At 44.8% G+C, this 22,603-nt stretch overlaps 1 protein-coding gene across 1 annotated transcript in view; it reads right to left on the bottom strand.

The window, feature by feature from the left end:
- The window catches only part of LOC119465746 (protein bicaudal D), a 40,786-nt gene that overhangs the window by 5,123 nt on the left and 13,060 nt on the right, over positions 1-22,603 (bottom strand). Inside the window, exons 5-10 of the mRNA XM_037726212.2 lie at positions 16,166-16,273; positions 13,941-14,041; positions 8,728-8,904; positions 6,800-6,985; positions 4,712-4,810; positions 3,701-3,836 (exon numbers count right to left, since the gene is read on the bottom strand). Coding sequence (XP_037582140.1) covers positions 3,701-3,836; positions 4,712-4,810; positions 6,800-6,985; positions 8,728-8,904; positions 13,941-14,041; positions 16,166-16,273 — 807 coding nt within the window. The remainder of the gene's footprint in view (positions 1-3,700; positions 3,837-4,711; positions 4,811-6,799; positions 6,986-8,727; positions 8,905-13,940; positions 14,042-16,165; positions 16,274-22,603) is intronic.

The raw sequence follows: 22,603 nt of genomic DNA, 5'->3' as shown, positions 1-22,603 counted from the left end.
TCCAATTGCTCTGGGAGCAACTGAATGTCAAGTTTCGGGTATGCCTTCCCTGGTTCTAATGTTAAGAGGACTCTGCATGGTTGCAAACCGTGTCGTAGCATGGTAGGAACCAGTCACACATAAGATAAGTAACCTACATCATTGAGGTTCACAGGAGCTGACCTGGCCTCTTTCCCACATGATCAAGTGAGGGCTGTGTCATTATTATCCAGCAATCCACCACATGGAATGGCGGATGACACAGCAGTGAATCGAAGGAAGGGAGCAATGTTTTACTCACCGACACAGCTGTTTTAAATGCCCCAGGCAACTTCCTTCTACGCATTGCTTATTTAAACACAAATCAATCATGGGGAAATGTAAGGAAAACCCAAGACGGTTGTGTGGACCACCTTTACACTCTATGCTGCTTATATGAATATAAAGAACACATTCTACTGTATTTACTCGTGCAATGCCCTTGTGTAAAGCCCGCACCTTAACCCTTTGCGGTCCGAAACTTTTACCCACTTTCCAGCTGTTCTGGTCCAAAACTATTTTGCCAGTTTGCCAGGAAAACCACCAACTGTATAAGAAAAACTCACAGGATACCGTATTTACACGATTGTAGGTCGACCCATTTTTTCAAATTTGGCAATCCAATGTTGGGGGGTCGACTTAGAATCGAAACCGAACCATGTACCGCTAGTAACGGCAAGAGAAATGAGAAATCAGGGGCGCTACGGCGTGGTTACAACTTTGCACCTACGTTTTTATGGTTACGGTAGAAGCGTAGCGTAATAATTCACTGTATTGCATACATTTTGATTGCCCGCACCACGAGCGCATGGCTCTTGTGGGAGCATCGATCATGGAAGAGCAGCCGTTTAGGGGGTATTGGTAGATGGCGGAAGAGCCGCCGTTTGGGGGGTATTGGTAGCTGGCGGAAGAGCCGTCGTTTGGGGGTATTAGTAGTTGGCGGAAGAGCTTTTCTTTGAGATACGATTGTTTTCGACGGCCGCGCGCATCTGTCACTTCTGCTGTTGTGCTGAATCGTCGCGCCTGTCATGAGTGCCAAGAACTTTCAGCGCTCATTCTCAGCAGCGTTCAAACGGGCTGCTATCCTCCATGTTGAGGATAGTCTGGAGTCAGTGAACGTGTGGTGCGGCAGTGGCGGCTTCAGCGCGCGGGTGGGTCCTCTCTGCGTGGGGGGCTGTAACGCGCGATGTCGTGGTGCGGTCGTTCGCGAAGTGTGGACTCACTTTTGATGACAACGTGCTGTGGGACCGCAGCAGCTTGATGGCAGCAGTACCAGTGAGGTCAACTCTAGTGACGATGAGTAGTCTTAGCAACCCCATCAATAAATTTCCCTTGTGTGAAATGCACTCGCGTGGTTTTTCTCCCCCCCCCCCCCCCCACACACACACACACAATTTTTTTTGAGACATGCAATTTTGGGGGGGTCGACCTACATTCGAGTCGACCTACAATCGTGTAAATACAGTATTTATTTTTTCTCTTGCATTCTGCAGGCAACTCCTCTACCGATATTTGAGCAGCGTGTGATACCGCTCGAAGCATTTTCCTGGGTGCAGGCCAGGGTTGTTACTACAGGTTTTGCAGAAAAACACAGTGTCCCTCTTGCCTCCGTTTGTTGTTCAATCGCTACAAGCGGCACAGTCCTTGCTGCTTTGGCTTGAGAGCTTGTAGATGAAATGGCTCCTCCCATGTAGCCTTTCCTCGCACTCCGTCCGCGCAGACGGGCCTCGCTTTTTGGCTCTAGCCCTCACGTCACCCACCAGTTGTAGGATGAGGTTGCGGCGGTACTGCAGGTGTCGCTGTTCTTTCTCACCATGATTCTGCAGCTGTGTGCACCTCAAAATAAAGCTATTGACAATGGAAACCCCTAGAAGCTTTCACTAAATGCACCACCGCAAAACACACGCGAACGTGCTGTTCCTCGCGCAAGTGAGAACGCTCTGGTATCCAGAAGCCGTGCTGAACATTGTGCTGCACCCTAGTGCAAAGAGAAGTAAACTTCAACAAACAAAGTTTATTTATCCCTCAAGAGATGGCGCATCGTGTATACAAAGAATGCGCACGAATCGCAGTGAGAAAAACCGTAACACTGAACCCCCTTGTCGGCCGTAGTGGTCCGTTGTTGCGCATAGACATCGGGCTCTGCCCGACATCGGACCGCAAAGGGTTAACTTTGGAGTTTGAAAATTTGGAAGAAAGGTGCGCTCATACTTTCGTGCTGGTTAATTCCCGCAAGCCACTACAAGATGCCACTAGCCCATGTCCGAAAAATAGGTCGCCGGCTTAAATGTGCTCATAGACTGCCGCCAGTGGTTGCATTCACTTGCTTAGCAGTCCGAGTGCAGTTCAAAGCTTCCGTGAGTAGCCATAAAGCCTGACTCATGTAAGGCCTGCATCCGGTAAAAATAAGGAAAAAACTTGCAAGCCTTACACGAGCAAATGCAGTACATCCTTTAGCAGACAACTGCGGGCCTTATACAGTAGAACCCCGCTGTTACGTTCCCGGGTGCTGCGTTTTCCCGGCTGTTAAGTCGTTTTCAGCCGGTCCCGGAACAGCTCCCATAGAACCCAATGCATTGGTAACCCCGCTGTTACGTCGCAACTGTAGAACCGTTCCCGCATCATAGTTGCGAACTGCCACAGCGCGCCGGCCCGAGCGGCCATTTTGACTTTTCATGTTGCTTGGCTTGGTTGTTTGACGATGGCATTGGCCGCCTAAAGTGCCGGGGGCGACACTTATTACGTATTTTCGGTTTCCGCCAGCAAAAGTATGGCCTTTGAGATCCGCATTTGCTATCTAAAGATGGTGTCTATGACGCGTTGCGGCCCTAAAATTGGTTTTGGCTCATAGATGTTCCGTATAAAGTCCAAGGGCGATAACGCCGTCGCCGCACGCCGTATGCTTTCTTTCGCGCGTGAGACGCGGTTGTCGGCTCCCCTCGCACTCGCACATGCAGCGGCGCCGTAAGCTTCATGTGCGAGTGAAAGCGTGCGAGGGGAGCCAAAGACCGCATCTCGCACGCGAAAGAAAGAAAAGCAGGGAGGAAGCGCGCCTCCTTCCGTTGCGCACCAGCGAGGGGGGAGGGATAGCAGGCAGCGTTGTGCTCTGGCATCATACTGCGCGGCGGCGGTCGGTCAGTCGCGCGAGCCGTATCTTGAAAGCGATCTGCGCGGGGGCTGAGTCTACGCAGTGTAGGTGCGTCGGCGGCTCGTAGCTTTGTGCATGCTGCATGTTCTCGGCGCTCAGTTTGCACTGAAGCGATAGACAACAGCACGAAGGTAACTTCGCTCGCTTCTGCAGCGGCGCTTAACTGCGCGTGTCCGCGCTCATCGAGTATGATGTGTTCATGTTTGCCTGTGGGCGCTGACACCATTTTTGTTAATTAGTTAATAAGTGAATGTTTACAAGTTTATACGGACGATAAGACTACTATTATTACTTTGTATAGCTCATCGCAATCGATACTTCGGCTGTCGGGCGAAACTACTTTTTGTCACATGTAAGAATTAAAATAATATTGTGTGCAGTTCAACACTACTCCCATTTCTCAATTTTTCCTGTTTCCTGGCTCTTGCGTTTCCCGGCTCTTACGTTTTTTTTTTACGGTCCCGTGAAAAACGTAACAGCGGGGTTCTACTGTAGCACAAACACATACAGTACATCGTTTAGCAGACAACTCACCCGGAGTTTCTCCTTCCTCAGCAGGCCGAGAACCTTTTGCATGATCTAGAACAACACGGCTCGGAGTCTCGCCGTTCACAGTGCAGACGTGGTGATACAGTTGCGCTAGATCTTCAGAAACTGCCAGAAGCTCCTCCTGGGGGCAAAGGGAGGGGTACACACATTGGACACATGCCTTCTCGCCAAATATAACTCCAAGAGCAGCACTACAGCAAAATTTTATGCGAACCACATGATGCTTCACTGTACTCCTACGGTGCACTCCATAACCAGCAATGATATGCAGTCAACCTTCGTTAATTCAAACTTGCGAGGACCAATGGAACTGATCAATTTATCCAGCGAGTTGAACTAAAGTATGCAGAAAAACCACAACCAAACATACCGCTTCTTTGTTTGGCATTGTCATACCTGCCAGCCTGTCATCATTAACACATTCGCTACGGTACCACTTTTTGAAATCTCGATTCCTCTGCGTGATGACCCACGAGTGGATCGCTTGTCATATTCTCCTGGCGCGTTGTGAGCCACCTGCGAGTCACCAGGGAGTTGTGCTCCTTTGAAACATCTTCAAGCTACCTTGATTTGACGTGCCACAACACGTCAAATCTGAAGCAAGAACTTTTCCACTCCTTTAATTTCTAGCACAGACTTCACTTGCTTAAACTGTAAGCAGTAGAAACGCCCTGCACAAGTAGCACAGGAGTGTGTGGGTGACCGACCCATCACCCACACTGCAGTGAATGTGCTTAAAATTTGTATCGCAGACACAAAACGGAAAAAGGTTGGACGGTATCAGCAATGAAGAGCTCATGACAAGTGATTTAGAGCATATTAGGTGGCATCATTTCAGTATCGTCGAAGCACACTCAAGTCGTGACATCAGAAACTAATAAAAGAAGCTTAAAAACGAATGCTTCTAATAAATATTGTGTCAATCTGTAACAACCTTTTCGATAGATGGTGTACTTCCATCTAAATCAAGCCTTTCTCGTAATGACGAAAACTGACCTGTGCAGCACCAAGCCTGCTGCGTGTTTCATCGGTGAACTCGCTGACGACGCTCAAGTCCTCCTTAATTTCTGCCATGATTTGTTCATAGTCGTGAACCTGCACAAGAGACAGACCACAAAGCATGCCTCATTCGGTCAGATAGTCCAACAACAGATTCCCATCACATCAGGACAAGCAGGGCCCGAATTCACGAAGCTGTATGCTGAAAAAAATTTTTTGCCATCCACCCAACAGTAGCACAAAGCCACAATGTGAGCCCACACAGCTTTCTCAGAAAAAAAGCTTCGCAGCTGAAGAAAAATTTGCGGTGGTCCGGTATCCAACCCGGGACTAATGCCATTCCAGAACATTCATTCTCATTTGAGTTAACCAGGGGCGGTGTCGGCGAGCGATCACTTTCGGGGATACGATCACTTTCATGAGATTTGGCACGACTCAGGACATGTGTGCGTTGATTACACCAATGCGTCCGTGGCCCGAGTTTTCATGGCACTGTGCCAATCTTACTGTCAGCTGTAAACTATGAAGTGTCCGGCACCGAGTCATGTGAAAGTGATTAAATCTCCGAAAGTGAGCACTTGAGAATACTGCTCCAGGAGGCTACAAGATTACGGTGCAAAGCCGAATTAACTTGACAGCTCGAAGCATAAGAACACTGAATATGGCAAATTAGTTCCGCGTAAATCTGCAAAGTGGGGGAAATTTCATAAAGGGAAAAATTGTCATCCACTCGACAGTAGCATGAAGCTAAACAGGAAGCGTGTCCGGGTCAGGGGGCCGGGCGCATTGGTCCTGGGTTTGACCACTGGATCCACATGAATTGTTCAATAGCAAAACCTTCTCTCTGAGAAACTCCTGTCCGAGAGAGAAGGAAGGAAAGAAAATCAGGGAGGCTAACTAGACTATGTCCAGTGTGCTACCCTTCACGTGGGGAGGGGAATGGCAGAGTGAAACACAGAAGGGAAGAAAAGAGTTTAGGATTGAACAGACGCATTCATTGAGACGAAGCGGAGCGCATCTATGGTCGGGCAATAAAGTGTGTCACCTACAAATACTGCAGAAGAGCTCATGCGTCTTTCTGGGCTGATGAGAGTTGAGGCCAGGCTCCCAGGACCATATGCTTAGCTACAAGGCAAACAAATTTGGGTTTTCTTTGTAGGTTTGTGCTACTGACAAATTTTCTTTCGTGAAATGTCCTCCACCTTGCAGATTTCCATAGATTTGGTGCGCCAGAACTGTTAGTATGCCAGAGTAGTTCGTACAAGCACCGAACCAGCCAACCCCTGCTCAGTATTGTCCTTTTAAAGGGAAGCTGGTGAGGCTTCCGACAAAAGATAGAATATATTTGGAAGAACATGCGAGTAGATGACAGGTACAGTTTCCTATAGCAAGTGACGGAGCTTGCACAAGCATCATATCAGAAGAAAATGTGGCATAGAGCAGTTAATGCGGTAAAGCATTCGCAAAATATTGCAATGAGGCATATTAGGAATGTAAAGGGGCCACTGTCACGGAACTTCGTATGTGTTCCTTAATTACGGTATGCGCGCGCAATCCCCAATCACAATACAAGTGCCGAGATGTCTAATAACTGTACTGGCAGCCATTCAGAGCTGTCTCTGACGTTGCTATCATGATTTGCGGTCTTTCTCACTATTAGGCAGTCAGTGGCAAGCAGGCCCCTAGGATTTCCGAAGGGTGTGAGAAGTCCCCAATACAGCTTCATTGTCTTTGATTTGTGAGTTGCTAGAATTTCGATACCTCTGCAAAATTTTTTTTGTCTGGCACTGTGGCAGACAACACCGTGCCTCTTGATTTATTCCCGACAACGTAGGTAGGTAATGCACCAAGACCTGGTATTGCACCCACCACGAAATTACACTTCTGTGCTGAAATTGAGCAAGAGGAAGCCAGTGGTATAGCTTGGTTAAGTGGAAGCACACCTAATTTGGTTTACCATGCCTAATTTTTCCAATTATGCAACATTCGTTAAGTTAAAATTTTAACGCCGTTAATGTGTATCAGCCCTGCACTCAACAGTGACACGAATAAACAGCGTCAAAATGCCACGAGTTGATGACTAACCTTGTTCTTCAGGTTGGCAATCTCATCACGGAGCTTGCCACTCATGACCGTGTCTGCTTCGCCGTCAGCATTATCAGCCATGCCATCCAGCTCGGCTTGAAGCTGGGCAATCTGGTGGAGGGCCTTACGGTAGCGCTGTTCGTGCTTGTCGAGGAGTTTCTGCAACTTGGTCACATCGTCCATGTCCTAGAAAGGCAACGAAGGTGGCAAGCAATGCTTACAAAAACATGACATGCCAAAGATAGATTTCTGGGCACTTTCCTTCCTGCCCAAGCAGACATAAGACCCACCTAGCAACACTGGCAACACTTTGAAATCTGATATCACGCTGATGTGCCAGGGCCGAGATTTATACATGAAATTTGTAACCAGCCCTCAGCTGTAACCCGTATTGATTTTCATACTTCAGAATGCCCTTGATTATTCACTCACCAGTTTTGCATGGTAAAAGACACACAGAGAGAAATTACAATTTGTTCTCAACTGCAAAAAGTTGATTTATTGCATCCAAACTGCAGTGAACCAGGCATGAGTCATTGCCGCTCTCAGAGGCCTCATTATCATTATCAACAGCTCAGAGCATCTCATCTACAATGCCTTCCATGGCATTTGAGATAACCGCATATTCTTAATGTCTCACAGACAGTGGAAGCCTAGCGAACTTAGATGGGAAAAAGGCTACTACAGTAGCATGTGGATTGGATTTAAAAAATGTTAATGCCAATGACAATAGCTTTTCACTACTGCAGTTTTTGTTTAATGCTTGAATATAACACTCACTAAATTTTTAGCACATTTTTCAGGAATTATAAAGTCCACATTATAATTAAATAAATAGAGTATTCAACTCTTTCTACCAAAATAATAAAAATAGAGTTTTGAAAGGATATTTTACCACTCTGAAATGATTTTGTCTTCCTCTTTAGTGCCAACTGCAACAAAATTTCATTTTGGCTAAATTGATTATACCACATTTACTCGACTATAAGGTGAGGGGCATCAGTTGGGGAACCTAAGAAAAAAAAAACTAAGTATGCACACTAACATAAGGCAATACAGAGTGGTCGACACATTATTCATACTCAGCAGGGATTCCTCGAAATACTGACACCACCAAAATGCAAAATAGCGACCATGAAATAAGACAGATGGGAGCTTCAACTCGCGAAGTGCTGGTTATATGTGGATTTTAACTTTAAGTTTGACTTCTTTGGAGCCCGAATTTTGCCTTATAGTGTGGCTTCACGGCATAGCGGCACGCGCTATCATAAGGCTACACTGTAAGGAAAAATTGGCACTGCGGTGAAGCCACACCTAAAGGCATAATGTGCATATAAGGCGGGGATGGATTCGGGCCTAAGGATTCTGGGGGAAAAAACCTCGCCTTGTATTTGAATAATTACGATAAACTAGCAGTATATACTAGTGAAGCAATCTTGGCAAATCTGCAGGGTGGTGCACCTAATGGTTAATAGATATGACACAAGTCTCAGCACAGGATCTTCCAAGATTGTTCAGCGCACCGGGAGCAGCCATAGATGGCACCAAATCTTGGAGGATATGCCAAGAAGCTGCGCATTCCGAGTCATGCATCGCTTTCGGCACGTAATGGTGGTGTTTTTTCCTCAGTTTTGGCATAAAGAACACCTACGTTTTGCGAGTCTTTCGTGCACATTCACTTGTATTACAAATGTAACATTTTGTACGGACACTGATTTACATCTGCCTTATCTGAAATTAGGCATTTTAATGCCCCCAAAAATTTCGTCGCAGCCGACTTTGAGGACCCAAAGGAGTGATGACATGCAGCAATATTGAACAATACCTTAATCACACGATTCCTTCCTTTTCAACGCTTGCCCTCTGGTTCTCAACGTCAAATTCTGTTCTGCAATATGATGTCCGTTATATATGTGATTTGAACTCACATTCTCAGCGCCATCGGTGCCCACTTCCTCGCCATGCAAAGCAATGAGGGCCCGGATTGGTCCGACCAGCCTCGCCAGGACAAGCCTCTGGTCTCCACCGGGTATTGAGCGCAGCTTCTCCAGCTGCTGTTGGGCATCCTCCAGGCATCCAGACAGGTGGCCTTTCTCCGTCTCGAGCTGCGTCGAGCAAACAACATGCACAGCTCATACCTTTGCACTCAAGGCAAGCAGTTTTCAGACGCAGAACTTTTGTCATAAGTTTAAATTGTTCCCAAGCTGTAGTCAAAGGACTCTTGAATTCCTCGCGAAAATTTATGGGGAGTCCATGGGGAGGTCTACCGAGATGCACCACTAGCACATGCCATCTGATAGCAAAACGCTGAGTGAAACATACTGCTGCGTGATGTGTCTGTTCTACCTCGTTTTCTTATCTCCGGTGACCGCACAGTGTTATCTTTTGATGTTGCAAAATATGAGTTGTCACCTTACCTACACACATTTAACTGCCTACTGAGTTTCTGAGCCTGTGCAGTTACCGTCCGAGTGCGTCTTCAAAACACTTTCAGTTGCTTCACAAGCATTCACGTCACTACATGTAGGTTATGAGAAACTTTCTGCATCATGTATGAATAGCAGCCTGCTGAAAGACGCTGAGGCCCAGATTTGACTAACGCTGATTGTACTCGCCTGTATCGATGTGACTTCAGTGTTGCTTTGCTTTCTGCACTACCCAAGTTCACTCAATATAGCGTTTCGATTCTTCATTGATTCCTTCGGGCAGTGTTTCTGCATCTTTACCATCACCACACCCTAAATGGTGACAGAGGTCTGAGCAAGGCCACATATCACACAGAATCCAGGCCAAAAAAGACACTGACGATCCATTCCTGTAACTTTCAACTGTCCTCAACTGATGCAGATAGTAGTACAGTAAAACCTCGTTATTCAATTTCACGGGACTGAAAGAAATGTCCGAATTAACAGAATGTCGAATTATCGAGGGCATCCAGAAAACAATAAAGAAATGCTTCCTACGCCAACACGCTTTTATTTAGTAAATGAGTCAGCAAATCATACTGCTATTTTGCACAAAAGCAGAGAGGAAGCTGAAATTCTTATCTCCCGACTCATTGGCTCATGCAGCGGCGATTGAGGCCTCGCGCTTCCTTCGGAGCATGGTCGTGTCGTACGCCTTCATTTGTGACACGTTTTGCACTACCGTACACACATCCCGATCATGGCCAGTGAGCTCATCGTTAACAGATCGTCCGTCCACTGCAATGCAGCCGGTGTTCTTCATCCTCAACAGCTTTGCACCAAGTCAAAACAAAACAAATGTTTGCCGCAACCGCTGTGGAGAAAACCGCGGCCGCTGTCGATGCAATTACGAACGGCAACTTTGCAGTACCGAAGGCACGCAGCCGACACACGCACCGAGTCAGAAAGAAACTACAGTATAGACCACTTATAACGTAACCGCTTATAGTGCAGGACCGGATATAGTGCGATCTTTTCAGACTCCCGTTAATTTTCCCATAGCACTCTATGTACATACAGGTATCGTTTACAGTGCATTTGCGGGAAACGAAATACCGCTTACAGTGCCGCTGCCTGGGAGTACGGAAGTCAGCGGAGACGGCAAACGCTCCCCTCAAACGGGCACGCCAAGGAGTGCTCGAGGAAGAAAGAGACGAAGTGGAGGAGAAGGGCACGTGGTGCGAACGAACAGCCAGTGAGGCTGAAACCAGAATCTTGAGTACAAGTCATGAAAAATCACGACGCGCATAGCGAGCGAGGGCCACGTAACTGCCAACGCCGGCCAAAGCTCGCTTCACGATAACGGCAGTAAACGAAACTTCAGGGAGCGGGCGGCGCCGGCACGGCACGGCTAAGGGCACACGTGGAGACCATGGAATGTGAGGGAGGAGGGCGGCAGGGAAGCGGATTTTGCCTCGGCAACTACAGCGCTTTGGCTCCCCTCGCCCTCCCTCGTAGCTCCCTCATTTTCGACTGTCACCGTGCGTGCCTGCCGCCGTGCAGGCGCCGCCGCTCCAGTCGGCCAGGCGCCAGCTCCCCGAAGTTTCGTTTTCTGCCGTTATCGGGAAGCGGGCGTTTGTTGGCGTGGGCAGTTTCGCTGGCCGGCATGGGACAGCGCCACTGCTTCTCTCTGCTACAGTGGCTACCTCTGCACCGTAGCCGCAGCATGCAAGGTCAACACGTGACTAGAAAGTAGAGGAAGCATAAAGGAGAAAGAATGGTTCACTGCCATTTTATATGCGTGGCTACGGTAGCCTGGCTGAGACGTCGGCACATACATGCATGTTCCGGCGCAACGCAGAATCGCCGCGGCGACCTTGCCATTTGAGAGAGGGTGGAATTTCCGCCGCGTTGTTTTTCTTTGTTTTTTTTTTGTTTTTTTTTTTTTTTTTTTTTTGTTAGCGCGCGACATTGAGGGGTCTCTCCTAAGCTCTTACTCTATGGCGGTGCCGGAGCAATGCCGGTCGGAGGCGCCGCCGCGTGATTTGGTTCGAATTAACGAGATTCGACTGTAAATTGAATGCAAACGTTCTAGCTGCATTCCTCGACTGTCACATATGCGGTACACATGTTTTGCATATGTGCGGGCCTTGAAAATTGTTGCTTTGGTTATAGTGCGGTAGCGCTTATAGTGCGGATATTCGCAACACCGGCGACTTACGTTATAAGCGGTCTACACTGTACCATTCGCTGTAACAGCTGCAGACAAAACCGCGGTCGCTATCGATGTGATCATGGATGGAGACTACGCAGGTTTTTAAGCACGCGGCTGACGTGCATACAGTGTTAAAACGAAACTACTGTTTGCCGCAACTGCTGCGGAAGAAACGGGGGCCACTGTCGTCGCGATCACGGATGCCGACTATGCAATTATGAAAGCCCGCAGCCAACGAGGTGTTATGTGCGGCGGCAAACGCATGAATAAAGGCCTTAAAAGCACAAATAGGCATGAAGCGTTTGGACGTTGCTGTCATTCATGCACGATTTCTGCTGATGATTATGGCAATGCAAACTCTGCAGCTTTGTTTCGGTTGCACGCTAGCGCCGTTTTTGTTCTTTTGCGTTACAAATTTGCGGCGCTCCTCACTCGCCGAGCTCTGAAAGTTGTCCAAATTGACTAACGTGCGGCCAAATGCATCAGAATTAACGAAAGTTTGATAGCATTGAATAATGCATACACTGGCAGCGATCAGAGGACGAGTCCGAATTATCCGATTTTCTGAATTAACAAGGTTTTACTTTACTAGCACTTTTGTTTCAGGTATACAATGCAACTATCAGTGACAAGTCAACAAAGCAGTAGAAGGTTCTCCCACAAGAGCACACTGCACCTGATGTATGTGCATCTTTGCTAGAAAACAAATTACGTAACGTCTTGCCCCAGGCTCAGATAAAGAATACTACTATGCCTTGGTAGTAGACAACACACTGCAGCCAGAAAAACACAAGTGCGTTGGTCTTCGGACAACCCGCTCAAGAAGTTCAAGCAAAACATCAAAAATAAAGGATTACCACATGACATGACTGCTTAGAGGAATCCTCACAGTACTAACGCACAGATGGGGAACCAGTGCAGTGATGAGTAAACCCAATGAAGAGAGGTGCATGCTAGAACATCCCACCAGGTGACGTGCAGTTGGCGCTGCTACAGAAACAAGTGCCATAGGCTCCTGGATTTTTAGCATGCCTGCCCAGTTGCTCTGCAATGCATAGAAGCCAGTGGCCCACCACAGTGCTGGCACGTTCTCAGACATTTAGTACCTGTTATCACTAGAGCATGGACAACTTTCACCGTGCGCTGTTGCCACTCTTTTGCTCCTGCTAGGCACGTGACAAACGAGAGTTGACTTTACCCTAACCGTGGCTCATAAATTGCGACCAACTACTGGGAAAGTCGCACTCTCTAAATGACCGCCAGTTTGGCCCCCATCATTCATCATTAGGCAGGCATAGAAAAAAATACAGGAGGCTGTGGATATGCACACGTCCACAGCACGAGGCGATGGGCTCCACAGTGCAACTGTGGTGCAACTTTAACAGCCTTCCCGCAGCAGCACAGTGCAAGCACGTGCATGTCAGCATCTTTTGCAGGGTGCTTGCAAGAATTTGTTCTAGTGACAATAACTGCTGCAACAACAGCGTAAGTTCATGTGCACACACACTGAGAGATGGCCAACGAACGGGAATTGGCTGCTGTATGACAAGCAAACACAAACACACACACACACACACATGCCCACACGTCAAAGGAAGACCACAAAGCGATCACAGTCATATGATCAAAGTGCTTTAAAGGGACACTTAAAGAGAACACAAAACCAACTCTAGGGATCATTTACACCGGCAACTTGAGGAGGTCACGCGTCCATTTGGAACTGGCGACCAAAAAGTGACTGAAGGGAACGATGCCCACACGATGCCTACACTGGCCAGTCGCCATCTGCTCACAATTGCATTGCCAAGTAAAATAAGTATAAGCATATGCAGACGTCCTGCTCCTACATATCTGATTGGTTCAGCAGTTTTGCGACTGCGGTTACGCGACTGAAAAATTGAGCAGCAAGTGACTGGCCCAAAATGGTCGCTTTTCGAGAAAAGTGACCGTTTGGTCTTGTGACCGCTATCAGCCGCCATTGTAAGTGAGCCTTTAGAGCGAACATTGTATTCTTTAAAAACTTTTTTTCTTCCGTTAATCTCGTGGTAATAGGTTACCTTTAATATAAATGTCAAAGTTCCATTTGTTGAATTTCGTGCCGGAACCCCAGCGTCGGAACGTCAGTGTTACATCATGAATTCCAAAGTACTTTTTCGTATTTTGGTAGTTATGGCTCAATAAAAGATTTTCGAACTTGTTAAGTTCAGTGTTTGGTTTTTAGAACACAATTGAGCCTGTCTTTACAGATAAATAATTAACTAGGCCCCAGCAGACACCATCAGAATCCGCGGCGTCATAGGTAGCTGGGAACTTCAAGGTGGCATCGGCACTATTCTGGTTCTTGTATTTCTTTTTTCTTTTTCTGGCTTACGAAGCTTCTTTTCACCATAAGATTGTCTTTCTTGCTGTTGTAGAAGGGTAGTTTATTAATATAGCTCAAATAATTCATCCTCTTTATTGTCCCTTTAAAGTTTCCTCTGTACTCCCAGCCAAATGCACGTGCACTTAGAGTTTCACTAACCTGTTCAAGCTGCTTCTCAAGCTTCCTGATCTCGGTGAGATGCAGTTCGCTGAAGAGGTCGCCCACCGTAGATGGCCGGCAGGTTGTGGACCCTTCTCCTTCTGCTCACGCAAAATTTTAAAGAAGGAATAAGTAACAATTAAAATAAAGTTAACTGCTCACACTGCGTCAATCTAAGTGTGAACCAAACTGTACTAGCACACCAACATCTACAAGCGCCAAGTTAAAAAATAATTAAGTGTGCACTCTACCAGAACATAAAGGAGGTTTAGGAATAGTATACCTCAGCGGCTTTAAAGCACCCAAAAGCCCAAACTCTTTTGTTACACCTTCTGCATTTTTTTTGCACTCTCTTGCCATTCCTTTTTTATGCCTGGCCAGTAACATCCCTTAGCTTTGGTGACCCAAAATAGGAGGAGACCCAAAGGTAGCATCTCCCGACTTTGGGTCCCCTATTCCTAAGACTACATAATGGTGCAAACAGTGCTAACAGTAACAGAAATTAAAGGACCCTTATGTGGGCATAGATATTTTAATAGAATAGACACAATTTACAGTGCACTCTGTGCCGTTTATGTAAGCCAAGTTAACACCTTACCTCATGGCACATCACATATGACACACAAAACAATTTCTTCAAGGATCAAAATTAATGAAAATCATACGAATTTATCTAGAATCTATGTCATGTCTAGAATGAAATATACAGCAGCTGTACCTCTGAAAATAGCTTCTGCCATTGTTTTTTTAAAGATTTGTATGCTGGCAGCTTGACACACAATGCACAAAAAGCTCATAAAGCAAACAGATTATTTTCACAATTCTTTCACCTCAAAGCAGTGCACAAAAATAAAAGTGCATTTGCTTGCTTTATAGTCCGCGAACTGTGACACCTTCGAATGCGAAAGACACTGTTAGTGGTTCTGAAGCAAGCATTAATTGCTCTATCGTAATGATACTGCAAGTAGTTGTCGGCAGTTTCGTGTAAGAAAGCAGATTTGTTTCGTTGCAAGAGAACAAATTTCTTGTCAATGCAGTTGACTTCCATTAATTCGATTCTGACGGTACTGACAAAACTAGTCGGATCATTCGGTCGGTAGAATAAAACAAAAGACAGGAGAAACGCCAAACCATGCAGTTAATTCACTTGGCGATTTTTGCATTAAAGGTTAGATACACCACAATACAGTGGTGTTATGCGATTAAGCATACCAAGTGGGATAAGGTGTCACTGTTACGGGACATAGCTCTTGTTCCTTAATTTACACACGCACATGCGCCATCTCCGGTCACAGTACAAGCACCGAGATGGCTAATAAGTTTACTAGCAGGCCTTCCCCTTTAGAGTTTTAGAAAGAGATCCGCTCTTTTGTTGACTTTAAACGTCCCCTGGACTTTCGGAGTTTTTTCAACTTACCGCCTTGCTTTTCGCTAGCTTTCCCTAAATATAATGCTTTCTCGGTTTTTTTTCTCTGCTTCTCGGCGCACAGCGAGTGCGCACGCGTATAATTAAGGAACGCATACTAGGCTCCGTTAACGGTTTCATGGACGAAACACACATGGCGGGCGAAACGAAGGCTAAAATCGCCACAGCAACGTCAGAAACACCTCGGAAAGACTGCCAGTAGATGTGTAGTTGCTTGTACTGTGACCGGAGAAGGCGCGTGTGTGCCTGTATAATTTAGAAACACGTACTATGTCCCGCGACATTAGCCCCTTTTCATTCTTGGTATGCTTCACCGCAACAAATTGCGATGCTTTACCGCATACCACAGATGTATTGCAGCGAAGCTGACCAGTTCGAGTTATCTGGAGAAGGCCAATTTTGAGGTCGAAATAACGGAAGCTTGAGCCATTAGAAATGTATGGACGCCAGCCGGGATGTTGCACTGGCTAATTAACCAAAACATCATATTAAACGGAGTCGAATTAACGTAAGTCTCTTTAAATGGCTTAAACAGGCTGTATTGTTCGTTAGCGCCATTATTATGAGGTACATGTGAAAACGAAAATACCAGAACTTTTATGATAAGCATAGCATTTGGCATGTTTCATGAGCTAAAGAAAACAGCAGGAACAGCCCCTCTCAGAAGAAAAGAATGAAGGCTTTCTGCTTGCATGAAGCTCTCAAAGCATACACAAAGCAAAAATCTACAAAACAAAAAAACATGGTAAGGGATCTGCCTTAGATATTGAAGCTATTGCAACGTCTACGACATACTTACTCTGTTCCATAGGTTGGTTGATGAAGTCCGCCTCAATTTGCTTGAGCACAGGTGCACCCGAGTCGCCATCCTCGTCTTCGACCCGGTTGCTCTCATCAGGATTGGCATCTGCATATGTGCACAGGGGACAGAAAAAGAACATGCTCGCTTCATCGACGCACAGTCAAGCATTTCACCATGAAGTCAACTTTTTGAATGAGCCACACTAATCGCACTGCACATTGAGATACGGCTCGTCGCTTTAAACAGCCTCGCAACACCTCCATAAGTATGGGCCATAGTGAACACTTGCGTGTTCCAAAGAGCAGTTAATCTCAAGACAATTATAATCTTGGTTAGTAGGTCACGCCATTTCGGAAATGCCGGTCTGTTAATACAGCTGATTTTTTGCAAATATGCACACACTGCGGTAGACCAGTGGCTATAACATTGTGCTGCTGTAGTCAAGGTTGCAATTTCGACTGGCCGTGACAGCCATACTTCGGTGAGGGTAATATGCAAAAGAGAACACTGATGTGTTTAGATTTATGTGCCTGTTAAAGAACCCCAGGTGGTCAGAATTGATCCAGAGTCCCCTACCACGCGTGCCTTGTTATCATATCGCGGTTTTGGCACATAAAGACCCCACAAATTTATTTTCTTGCGAATGCATACAATGAAAGAGTGGCATCAAGTTCTAGCTTTACCGCCACGCTCGCGTTTGTACAACTTGTTCGCATGTCTTGGGTTGCGTATGAAGGGAGCTTTAGTATGGTAGGGCCAGATTTACAAAGTTATGCCTGAGCTTTTAACAGCCAGTACACAGAGCTAAACATGTCCCACAAATACACAGCAACGATTATGTGCATGCAGTGACAATATATTAGCATTTATCACCTGGCATTTCTAAGAATGCACTGCCTAGTGGCGCAAATTAATAGTCTACACAACGTAAATTTCCAACCAAGTCACACGATGGACTGCCGCAGTTGTATAAAACCACTAGGCCAATTTCAGCAAGGATGATGACACAAATAGAAAGGCCGTTTTGAGTCCTCACATCAACCTTTTGTACAGTGTATTCCAATGCAGAAGACCAACAGATCATCAAAAAAACATTCACGAAACAATTTCTTTGAACCCTTTCCATTCACCACTCGGAAAGCAAGGCTTAATTCCGAGAATCGTTTGTATGCTAAACTAACTGAAGGCCAGAGTATCCCAGGTGTCATGAACATCACATTATATGTTGATCATACGTCATCATTCACCCATGACGTGTGATGGGTTACAGTGTTTGCTGTGTGTGTACAATAAAAAATACATTCATCTGGGCAAAAATAAGTAACCTTTTATCTCTCCACTGCTCAGGTTACCTTGTTTTTACAGAAATATGCAGATAAATAATCACACATATATGTAAACAATGCCAGACCAAAACAAAGGTGTTCGCCCTGTGTTCATCATCTTTGTGCGGTTTCCATATTCATATTGTATTTCTAATAAGTTCAAATTCTAATGCTTTCATGGAATATTATTGGAATGTTATGCAGGAAAACTACTGCGACCTTCAACAAGAGGGAAAGCCGAGGTCGAAAGCACTGATAACAGACGGCTAAGCAAGCAGTTATACAACGACTGTGCAGTCCTTGAGAAGAGAGCACACAATGAACCTTGATAATGCTTCACGCACTCACTGCTTAAAGATAAGCCAGCAGAGATAAATCACACAACTCGACAGCAGAGCAGTCAAATGCCCTAGACAGAGGATCTGAGGTAAGCGCTTTTAAAACTGCTGTCTCTGTACATGAGCTCGGAGATTAAGTTTATGACGCCTTGGCTTCGTACTTCCATCAATAGGAGCACAGTCGTAAGAGTGATAACATGAGATTTGTTCCAGTCAATTGCTAATGTGCATGCGAATAACAGTATGCTCATTCTAATGCTTTTTCAGACAACCAGAATTCACTGCTGTGACAATGTTACCTACAGTATGTTAGGCACTTCTGGCAGATATCACGGTGAAACTCTGAACTGGAAAAAAAAAGAAGTGTGCAATTTAGTGTCCATGCAAGTTCCAGTAGTAACTGTGTATTGATGAGTCGTGAGAACACAAAACTATTTCAAACGTGACAGCGTGATAGTGATTCTAAATGGTAGCGCTACCGCTTGATAAGAGCAAGAAATTATTGCAGCTTGCACAGATAATACGTCGTAGGATCTGCTTTACCTTAGCAACAGGCAGTTCAGCCCTCCGACGAAAAAGCAGTTGCAAAGTCACATCTGTAAATATACTCAGCTGATATGCGCCCCTTTACAGATAAAATCACCGGCAGCAAGAACGGAGACATCTGTGCCACCTGGTCTATTGGTCATCTCTAAGGATGCCCACGTCGAAGTGCAGCAACGCAAGACAGACCTTTGCTGCTCAATTGGTCCAGCAAAGTCTTTTTAATAACTGCCACCAAAACTTATGATTACAGACCTGCCAACCCTGAAATAGGAAAAGTACTACTGCACTTGTATCAAAGAAAAAATTTAAAGTGTTCTCTTACTGAAGATTATTGACTGTTTATTAAAAGTTTCCTAACTTTGTTCACTAAGGTCGCTGTGAACAACACTCTGCTCTAGAGCCGCAACTAGAATGATCTGCACCTCAAACAAACAAAATGTTCATGAGGTTTATATTTTAACATTAACATAACAGTGGCCCAAAAGTTTGGTTGCCTTTAGACACTGGTTCAACGAGTTGTTAGTGCTGTGGTGGGTGGATTAGAATAACCAAGCTCTTCTGAAGAATGGGGCTCTGAGAAATCAGCTGCTCTGCGCTTAGTATGTTTTAGAAATCATTGTTGCCCTAAACTGGATGTAAATGAGCTAAAAAATTTGGGCATGTTACGATAAAACCGTAAATATTGGAATGTATGCTATTATGCATTTTGGAACCACGCAGCGTCATATGGTGGCACCGAAGCACAAGATTATGTGACAAAGACAGCAAAAAGCAGCCATTTCAGCTGCTAATTTAACAGGATGTCTCTGACTGTTCAAAAGGTACCACCTATGTGCCGACCAATATTGAAGCATAAGAAGTGTAAATGACGGCAGCAACTTAGTTTACACTGAAACTGTGATGCTACTTGGGCCTTGGGAGTTTAAGCACATAAGGTGTAAACAACATACATGTTGTCTGCAACAAGTTTTGTACAAACAAACCTTATCAGAAGGCTTTATGACAATGGCTGTCACCTGGGAACTGTCAACAAAAGGAAATAAACATCCACGTCTTAAATCGCAACTTCTTGCAGCTAAGTGGCACACATACTTGACATCTTGGAAGTGGGAAGGGTTTAATACTAAATAATTAGGTAATCAGCAAACTGCATCTGTTCTATGCGTGTTCTGTCTCATAGTGGTTTGGATAAGCTAGAAATTATGAACTACAGTGCAGTGAAACCTCCTTGATACGCTCCTCGCTGTTGCATGTTCCTGGCTGATACGTCGCATTTTCGCAGTCTCAACCTAAAGCCAATTGACACTTGTGTATTATGTTCCCATTTCATACATCGCAATTCTATAATGTTCCCGCATCTTACATTGTATTTGAATGTGATGGTCATGTAAATTTAGTGTTGCAGAGGTGCATTCAGAAATAAGAAATGCTGAAAGTATGCCATCGTCAATCCCAATAAGCGTGTCACAGCACCAGTTGTAGTTTTTATCTACTCCCCAACATCAGCTTCGCCGCAATACAATCGTGTTATGCATTGAAGCATATTAAAAGTGAAAAGGGGCCACTGTTACGGAACATAGTGCACATCTTAATTATACGCATGCACAGAGCTGTTCCCGACGTTGCTCTGACGATTTGGGGCTTTTCTCAGTGTTTCCTAGTTTCTCACTGCTTTCCTAGCTGTTACCGACTTATTTTCTGCGGTTCCTTGAAAAACATATTAACAGGGTTCTACTGTATATACAACAGGGTTCTACTGTATATACTCAGCACAACCTACAGTGTTTGCTTTGCAACTGCCTTGACTTGCAATGGCAAGAACATAAATAATTAGGAATACACATAAACAAAATCTCAAGCAATCACAGACGTTGAAAGACAGCACTGTGTTTTATGCCTTTCGTGTGCTTTTTCTGTAAGCCAAGTACCATTCTTGTAACATCACAGTTGTGATTGACATGGATGCAATAACTTGACCATTTTTTTTACTGTTTCCTTCAAATCCGTGGTACCACAACGGTGCTTCACTAAAGCGCCTAAATAAAACAGCACGACATAAACCTTACAGTATATGAAAAAACAAACAAGAATGCGTGCTGAAGCTGCCATGGGCTTGGCTAGCAGGCAATTTGCCTGCATAACATGCCCGCAGCAGCTAAAGAACAATCACATGAAACATGTGATGAAAGGAAAATTTGTTTATTTCAACAGGCAAAGAAATAACAACGATTACCACAATGAATAAAAATGCTGCTAAGCTGTGAGTGAAGCTTTGCACATAATAAAAAGGAAACGTGAAAATTTAAAAATGGCACGTCGATGTGAAAATGCCCAGCTGGTAAGGCTAAAAACAAGTACAAATATGGTAAACTAGTACCCTGCTTGGCAAAATTGCATCACATTTCTCTGTATAAGCCAGGCTAAGCCAATAAGGCTGTGCGCTATCCCTTCAAAACACTGATCTTATATTAGTGCTTTGACAAAAGGGTAAAAAAATATTGCAGTTTTTGCAGCACGAGTGCTAAGAGGCAACCATGGATAACAGTGCACACAATGTAATTGATACCTAGCTTAATATCAACTAAAAACAATGCCTATATATTTACAACTTCTGCAGTGAAGTGAAACCCCCGAAAACAAATTGTGCATTTGACATTTATGCAGTACAGGATATAGCAGGTACTCATATTGCACTGCGCTGCCCCAATAACATAATACCTAGGCCTTGCATAGTTTTCACGTGACGTCACACCTGCGTCCATGTGCTACCGTCGGTCATACATTCTCTACTGTACTGTCATGTCTAGAATGTAGCACTGTGGTGATGGCGAAATCTCCCGCTAGTTTTGCCCTTGATACCATAACGTGATCGAAAGTTCCGTGCACGCTTGCTACAAAACAAAAGTGCATCGTGACATTGCTCATAACATGCCGATTGGTGAGGCCTGGTCGTGCTGCCCGCCATGACGTTGTGCTAGTATCAACTACTAGATGACCACGCAGCAACACTAAGCTACATCTGTTCAAATTACTCCATAACTAAGGTGCCGCAAGCATGAAGACAATGCACCATCTAGAGCAAAAGAGCAGCTTTCATTGTCGCCAGATAAGAATTCCATTAGGAGCCAAGAGTCTATAAGGAAACAAGAAAACTGGAGTAATTCTTACAGAATGTAAATATCTTCCCGAAAGCAGTGAAAACATCTCTTCGCATTGACTTCTGCAATTCTTATTACTTCGCTATGATAAAATAGTTTAAGATATTTTTTTTAATGTGACTTTGTGGCTTGTCAGTTTCTCGCCATTTACTGCCAACCTGGGACACTGGGTGTCACCAAGTGCTACTTGGTGCCGAATGAAAGTGCCACCGTACAGGCTTATATAACCCTTGTATACTGAACACGTATGCCCACCTCCTCTTCAGAGTAACAAAAAAATACCTTCCTATATAAAACCTGAACATGTAGTTAATGTCGGCTCACAGGTATCTCAAAGCACACCGATCTGTTAATGTAATGGTGAATTGTATTTAATGGATTCTTTGACTTACTTTACTTTCTTTGATTTAGCCACTCAGTATGTGCCAGCCAATCCTCCGGGATCGGTATGTTGTTCCACTAAGATTCCTACGTAAAACTCCAATCAAAGCATATCAAATGAAAATAGTTTTTTTATAGCATCAGGCATCATCTATAAAAAAAATATGTTTGCTTGGCATTTATTCCAATATGTGCGTTGGATCTGCATGCAATATCAACAGGGCCGGACTGAAGAGGTACCCAAAAAAAATCAGATGGAAGAAAGAAAAGAAGGCGTTGAGATTTAATGAAAACTATTGTGAAAAACAATAGAAAATGTACATATGTAAATTCGCAATACGTATGTGTGCATTACAACATAACAATATTCCAAGGAACCCTTGCAAAGCTATCACTTAAAAATATGAACCTACCGTTAAAACCTTTCTATAACGAAGTCAGTAAATGTAGCACTTTATTTCATTATATTGAAATGAGACTACTTATGCATTAGGCACTGTCACAAACAAATTTTTCGTACACGGAAGGGGCCACAAAATTGTCCAACATATCAGGTAATCGGAAAACTAATGTCAATGAAAAAAAAAATTATTTTGTTGAATTTGAGAGTCTGCGACTAAAGATAGTTTCATGCCATGTCGACAATATCTTCACATCGACGGTACAAAGCAAAGCCTGCAACACTTG

This window comes from Dermacentor silvarum, chromosome 10 (assembly GCF_013339745.2).
Source record: "Dermacentor silvarum isolate Dsil-2018 chromosome 10, BIME_Dsil_1.4, whole genome shotgun sequence".
NCBI lineage: Eukaryota > Metazoa > Arthropoda > Arachnida > Ixodida > Ixodidae > Dermacentor > Dermacentor silvarum.
The sequence above is the reverse complement of the archived record's forward strand: the minus strand, read 5'-3'. Positions and strand labels throughout refer to the sequence as shown.